The sequence below is a fragment of the Neopelma chrysocephalum genome, unplaced genomic scaffold, assembly GCF_003984885.1.
Source record: "Neopelma chrysocephalum unplaced genomic scaffold, ASM398488v2 Primary Assembly neopelma1_96830, whole genome shotgun sequence".
NCBI classification, from domain to species: Eukaryota; Metazoa; Chordata; class Aves; order Passeriformes; family Pipridae; genus Neopelma; species Neopelma chrysocephalum.
Window position 1 is genome coordinate 2,240 of NW_020925474.1, and position 6,615 is coordinate 8,854.

Sequence of the window (6,615 nt, forward strand, 5' to 3'; positions counted from 1 at the left end):
ACAGAGACCCGGGTTTTGGGCTGAAAAACCGGGAAAACGGGACAAAACCCGCCTGAATTCCAGGCCGAGGAATTTTGGGGTTCACCCGGAAAACCGAAGGTCCAGGAGACCCCCTTGGGACCTCCCAGATATTGGAGGGGGTTTTAGGATGGGGGGAGATTTTTTTTTAGCAGGAAAGAAAGGAAAAAAAATAAGGAAAATTATCCAAAAAATGAGTTTTTAGAGGGGAAAAAAAGGTGTGTCAGAAGTGGGATTTGAAGCCGCTGGGAGACCTGAAATGGGGGGAAAAATCCCAGGATTTGGGGGATCCCAAAGAATTCCGGGGGCGGGGGGGTTCCACCCTCCTGGATCCCCCAAAACCCCGGGATTTGGGGAATCCCAAAGGATTCCAGGGAGGTTTTTTTCCACCCTCCTGGATCCCCCAAAATCCCAGGATTTGGGGGAATCCCAAAGGATCCCGGGGGAGGTTTTTTCCACCCCCTGGATCCCCCAAAATCCCGGGATTTTGGCGACTCTCGGGATTCCCTTTGGGACCGGCGGTCCCGCGTCTCCGAATTCGCCTTTTCCCCCCCTTTTTTTCCCCAAAAAAGCGGATTTTTGGCTCACCCGCTGCCCAGGACCTCCATCCCGGGGTGGGGGGTGTCCCGGAAAGCCCCTTCCCATATTTCCCACACTTTTCCCACCCCTTCCCTGCCATCCCGACCCTGCCGGGGGTCCCCAAAATTCCTCGGGTACCACCCGGGGGGGGTCCCTGCGGGTGATGGAGCCGGAGCGGGGCGGGGTCCCCCGAGCCCCCCACGATTTCGGGGAGGTTTTTTGGGGGGTCTGGGGGTCCGTGGGAGGGTTTTTTTGGGGATGTTTGAGGTTAAATTACCTCTAGAGGGCTCTGGGGGAAAGCTCAGCTCAGCTTCTCCTCCTCGTCTCCTCTCTCCCGGATACCGACTCGGGGTTTCCGGAGCTCAAACCCGGCCTAAAAACCCCCCCTAAAACCCCCCCTATTGTGTCCTGGAAGGGGGGAGGAGGATTTGGGGTCCCCCCGAGGGAAGGGGGGGTCCGGGCATCCCACCCGGGAAGGATTTCCTAAAGGAAAACCCCCTTGGAAGCGGCTCCGGGATCGGTTTGAACCTTGAGCAGGTAACGGGGAGGAGGGAAATCCCGATCCCGAGGGGGGGGGAACCTGGGCGACCCTCGGGAATTTTCTTGGGAATCGGCAGCTCTGGGAAGAGGACAATGGATAAAGAGGATGGAGGAGGAGCCCCGGGGCTCCCCAGGATTCGGGAATCCACAGCCCAGCTCCTGGGGTCACATCGCCCCGGTGGGATGGGGACTGGGAGGACTGGGAGGACTGGGAGGCGGAGATTCCGGCGGGATGCGGTCTGTGGGAAGGAGATTCCCATGGGATGCGGTCTGGGGGGCAAACAGGGACCCTCGAACCCCCTTCCCTGTTCCCACCGAGCTCGGGATTAATCCTGGAAGGGAGGGAGAAAGGGAGGGAGGGAGGGTCTGAACATCGCGAAAATCCCGATATTTCTGGAGAGAAGCGTCAAAAAATCAGGAAGCACCGAGGGGGGAAGGGAATTCCTCCGTTTCAGGGGATTTTCCCCCTTGGACAGGCGATTTTTTGGGATCGTTCTCCCGCCATGGAGCCCTGGGCGCTGCTGGAGCCGCGGCAGAAGGAGCTGTACAGGGACGTGATGCACGAGAGCTACGAGACCCTCCTGTCCTTGGGTAAAAAATTCCCAAATTCCTCTTTCCCCGCTCTCCTCTCCTCGGGGTGGGAAGAGGGGAGGCGGGATCCGGGCGGGTTTCCAGGGAGATTTCCCCAATTCTCCTCTCCTTGATTCCTTTCCCTCGGGAAAAGGTTATTTTGATCTCCCCGAATTTAAAGTGGAAATCTGGGGGGTGATTAAGGGTGTGATGAGCTCCCTCCACATTCCCAGCTCAAACTGGGATCAGCTCCCTCCACATTCCCAGCTCAAACTGGGATCAGCTCCCTCCACATTTCCAACTCAAACTGGGATCAGCTCCCTCCACATTCCCAGCTCAAACTGGGATCAGCTCCCTCCACACTCCCAGCTCAAACTGGGATCTCCCTCCCTCCTCCTCCCTGGAAAAACACGAGTTTTAAGGGGAATCCTGTTGCTGCTCCATGTCAAGGCCACTCATTCCCATTTTCCTCCTTCTCCTCCTCTTCCTCCTCTTCCTCCCTCTCCCAGCAGCTCAGGGCCTGGTGAGCGAAAAGGCGTCGGCATCGTCGGAGGCCGGAGAGGGGCCGGGGGTGTTCTCGGAGCGGGAGAAGCCCCTCGGCTCCCACCGGCGCAAATCCAAGCGCCCGGGCCGGGCTTTGCCCCCCCGGAGCCCCCGTGGTGGTGCCCAAACCCGAGCCCCAGGAAAGGCCGTGCCGGGAGCGGTGCCGGGATCGTCCCTTCGGCTGCTCCGACTGCGGGAAGAGCTTCCCGTGGGCCTCCCACCTGGAGCGGCACCGGCGCGTCCACACCGGCGAGAGGCCCTTCGGCTGCCCCGAGTGCGGCGAGACCTACAGCCAGAGCTCCCACCTGCGCCAGCACCGGCGCGGCCACGCCGGCGACCGCCCGCGCCGGGGAGGAGGTCGGGGCGGACAGAGTTTTGCCGGCGTGGAGGCCCCATCGCGGCCCCACCGCTGCGGCGACTGCGGCAAGGCCTTCGCCTGGGCCTCGCACCTCGAGCGGCACCGGCGCGTCCACACCGGCGAGCGGCCCTTCGGCTGCGCCGAGTGCGGCGAGCGCTTCAGCCAGGCCTCGCACCTGGCCAAGCACCGGCGCGGCCACGACGCCGCCGACGCCGGCGCCGAGCGGCCCCACCGCTGCCCGGCCTGCGGCAAGACCTTCCGGCAGAGCGCGGAGCTGGCGCGGCACCGCCACGTCCACCCGGGCCGGCGGGCGCTTCGCTGCGGCCACTGCGGGCGGTTGTTCCGCGCCGGGCCGGCCTTGGCGCGGCATCAACACCAGCACCACCACCAGCGTTGCCGGCAGCCCCCCGAGCGCCCGCACCGCTGCGGCGACTGCGGCAAGGCCTTCGTGTGGGCCTCGCACCTGGAGCGGCACCGGCGCGTCCACACCGGCGAGAGGCCCTTCCCCTGCGCGGCCTGCGGCGGGCGCTTCGCCCAGAAGGCCCACCTGCTGCAGCACCGCAAGACCCACTCCCCCGACCGGCCCTACAAGTGCGGCGACTGCGGGAAGCGCTTCGGCGAGGCCGCCCCGTTCCTGGCGCACCAGCGCGGCCACGCCGCCCGCAAGGCCTTGGCCTGCGGCCTCTGCGGGAAAGGGTTCGCCTGGGCCTCGCACCTCGAGCGGCACCGGCGCGTCCACACCGGGGAGAGGCCCTTCGGCTGCCCCGAGTGCGGAGAGGCCTTCAGCCAGGCCTCGCACCTGGCCAAGCACCGGCGTAGCCACCTGCACAAGGCCGCGGGGACGGGGGTGGCCCTCGCCGGGACGCGGCGGAGGGTTGGGGACGAGCCCGACGTCGCCATGGACTCGCTGGGAGAACATGGCGGCGAGGAAGCCTGAGGAGCCAAGACCCCCCCTCAAGGACCGAGACTCCCCCTTGGAGTGATGGAGGAGCCCTGAGGGGTCGAGACCCCCTGAAGGACCAAGACCCCCTGAAGGACCGAGGCCCCCCGAAGGACTGAGACCCTCCCTTGGAGTGACGGAGGAGCCCTGAGGGGCCGAGACCCCCTGAAGGACCAAGACCCTCCCTTGGAGTGACGAATGGGGGCCCCGAGCGAAAACTCGGCTTGAGGACGAGCCCAAGGACTTGGGGATGAGATGAGCTCCCCCCGGAGTCACTTCGCGTGTGGGGGCTGCGGAGCCCCTTAAATTTATTGGTGATAAACACATCGGGGACCGTTTTGGGGCAAAACCGCCTGAATTTGGGGGGGGGGGGGGGGGGTGCTGGGGGTGGTTTAGCCCCTGTGGGTTGAGGGGCTGCAGGACCCCCCCCTCCAGTGCTGCGCCTTCACAGCGGGAAAGCGGCTGATTTTGGGGGCAAAAAAAGGGGGGTTTCTATCACCGGGACAAGGAGCACCTCTGAAACATGTTCGTGCTCCCCACGAGGAGTTCGGAGCCCCCAAAATTCGCGTTTTCCCCCTCCCTGGGGCCGCAGCGGCCTTTGGAAGGCCTCGACAGGGCCCCGTCGCCATGGCAACGCCCTCACCCAAGATGGCCGCCGGGGCTTCGCCCTCGGGCGCCATCTTGAGCCGGGCCCCGCTGGCGGCAACGGGGCCGAGGAGGCCGCGGCCATTTTCCCTCGCGCGCCGCCTGAGGGCGGCGCCGCCATTTTGGAAGAGGGCACCTCCCCTCCGACCCCGAATTAACCATTTTTCAGCCCGATTTCTGCGCTCCCCCCACCCCGCAGCGACGTCTCCCGCAAATATTTTCCTGCCCCCAAAGCCGATTTCATGGAGACGGCGTAAAGAAAAGCAGGGAAATGGTCGGCGTCGAATCCTCTCTGCCCGCATCATGCAGGAGGGGGGAGGTCCCAGCAGGGATTTAAATCCCTAAATCCCCTCGGGAAAGGAGCGATGAGTGGGCGTAGCGAGGTTTGGGGTCATTTCTTGTACATGTGGAGGTTTTGGGTCGTTTTTCGCTCAATCCAGGTTCCTGGAGCGGCTGTGTGACGCTCATGGGGACACGGCAGAGAGGCCAATGCTGAGAAAACCACCCCAAAACCCTCCTCTCTCCCCCCTTCAGGCCAGGAACGCCCCAACCCCCCAACTATGCACCCCTCAACATCATGTAGGGACCCCCAAAACATCCCATAGGGCCCTGAGCATCCCCCCCTGCTCACAGGGATCCCCTGCACCCTATTGGGATCCCCCCACCACCAGAACCCTACAATACAAACCCCCCAATTCCATAGAGATCCCCCCAAAACATCCTTTAGACCCACATACACCGCCCCAATCCCACAGGGACTCCCCAAACCACCTTATAGACCCCAATTTACCCCCACCCCTAATCCCAGAGGGACCCCCGAAACATCCTATAGACCCAAACAAGCTGCCCCAATCCCACAGGGAACCCCCAAACCAACTTACAGACCCCAATACACCCCTCCCAATCCCACAGGGACCCCCCAAAAACATCCCACAGGCACCTACACCCCCCATTTATTCTATAAGGACCCAGACACCCGGGCTCCCCCTGCCACCTATAGGGACCCCCTCCTCTCTCAGCAGCCTCTGGGTGACTCCCCCCTTCTCCCACCACCCTACAGACCCCCCTAAACCCCCTCGATCCCACAGGGACCCCCAAAAACCCCCTCCCATAGACCCCTATGGGCATCGCCCCCCACCCCACGTGCGCATGCGCGAGCGCGTAGCGCCCCCCAGCGGTCGGGCGGGCGGCGCGGCCCCGCCTTTTCCCCCATCTACGGTCATAGCTCCGCCCACCCGCCTCGTTCTCACGCGCGACCTCTGCCAATCACCGCCGCGGGTGTGTTTAACCACGCCCACTCGCCCCTCTGCGCGCAGGCGCGGCCACGCCCCCCCGGGGGGCACGCCAGTCGCGCGGGCGGCGCCGCGCGGAGCGGACGGGGAAGGGTCGCGCTCGGGATCCGCCGCCTCCGCCGCCAACCGACGCCACGACCGGGACCGCCAGCGGGGCCGGGCCCTCGGCCGGGGCCGCGGCCGCCATGGAGGCGCCGCCGCCCCCCGCTCCCCCCGCCGCTCCCCCGGCTCCCTGCAGCGCGGCGCGGAGCCTGCAGGACGAGCTGACGTGCCCCGTGTGCCTGGAGTACTTCAACGACCCGGTGCTGGTGGCCGAGTGCGGGCACAACTTCTGCCGCGCCTGCGTGACCCAGTGCTGGGAGGACTCGGCGCGCCGCCTGTGCTGCCCGCAGTGCCGCGAGCCGGTCCCGCAGCGCCTCTTCCGACCCAACCGCTCCCTCGGCAACATCGTGCACATCGTCCGCCAGCTCGGCCTGCCGCCGGGACCCGCCGAGGCGCCGCCGGGCCCGCCCGCCCCCGCCCTCCCCGTGCCCGCCGCCGCCGAGCCGCCGGGGCCTCCGGGGCCTCCGCGGTGCCCCCGGCACGGGGAACCGCTGCGGCTTTACTGCGTGCAGGACCGGCGGGCCGTGTGCGTGGTGTGCCACCTGTCCCGCGAGCACCGGGCGCACACCGTGCTGCCCGCAGAGGAGGCGGCACACGCCGCTGAGGTCAGTGCGGGGCGGGGGGGACAATCCTGATAAGGGACCTCCCCCATCCTGGGGGAGGGAGAGCGGTGGGAGCATCCCCGGGGTGTTGGGGGGCAGTGGGGACACCCCTCAGCTTCGAGGGATCTTTTTGGGGTGCAGGACATCCCCCCTGGAGAGGGGGAGCGGGGGGGGCACCCCCGGGATTTTGGGGCTCGGAGGGGACTTTTTGGGGTGCAGAACATCCTCCCTGGGGGAGGGAGAGCGGTGGGAGCACCCCCAGGATGTTGGGGGGCAGTGGAGACACCCCTCAGCTTCGCGGGATCTTTTTGGGGTGCAGGGAGAGCAGTGGGAGCATCCCTGGGATGTTGTGGGGCAGTGGGGACACCCCTCAGATTCGAGGGGTCTTTTTGGGGTGCAGGATTCCCCCCTGCTCCGAGGGATCTT

General features: G+C 65.7%; 2 protein-coding genes across 2 annotated transcripts in view; both read left to right on the forward strand.

Moving 5' to 3' along the window:
* The first annotated feature begins 1,530 nt into the window (after positions 1-1,530).
* Positions 1,531-3,545, forward strand: LOC113960659 (zinc finger protein CKR1-like). Its single transcript, XM_027670327.1, is given in 3 exon segments — positions 1,531-1,728; positions 2,217-2,364; positions 2,366-3,545. Coding segments are annotated over 3 exon segments (1,416 nt in total). The 5' UTR covers positions 1,531-1,640.
* Positions 3,546-5,623: 2,078 nt separating this feature from the next.
* Positions 5,624-6,615, forward strand: part of LOC113960660 (E3 ubiquitin-protein ligase TRIM7-like) — a gene marked incomplete at its 3' end in the record, with an annotated part of 7,540 nt that continues 6,548 nt past the window's right edge. Inside the window, exon 1 of the mRNA XM_027670328.1 lies at positions 5,624-6,192. Within this exon, the coding sequence (XP_027526129.1) occupies positions 5,671-6,192 (522 nt within the window). The remainder of the gene's footprint in view (positions 6,193-6,615) is intronic.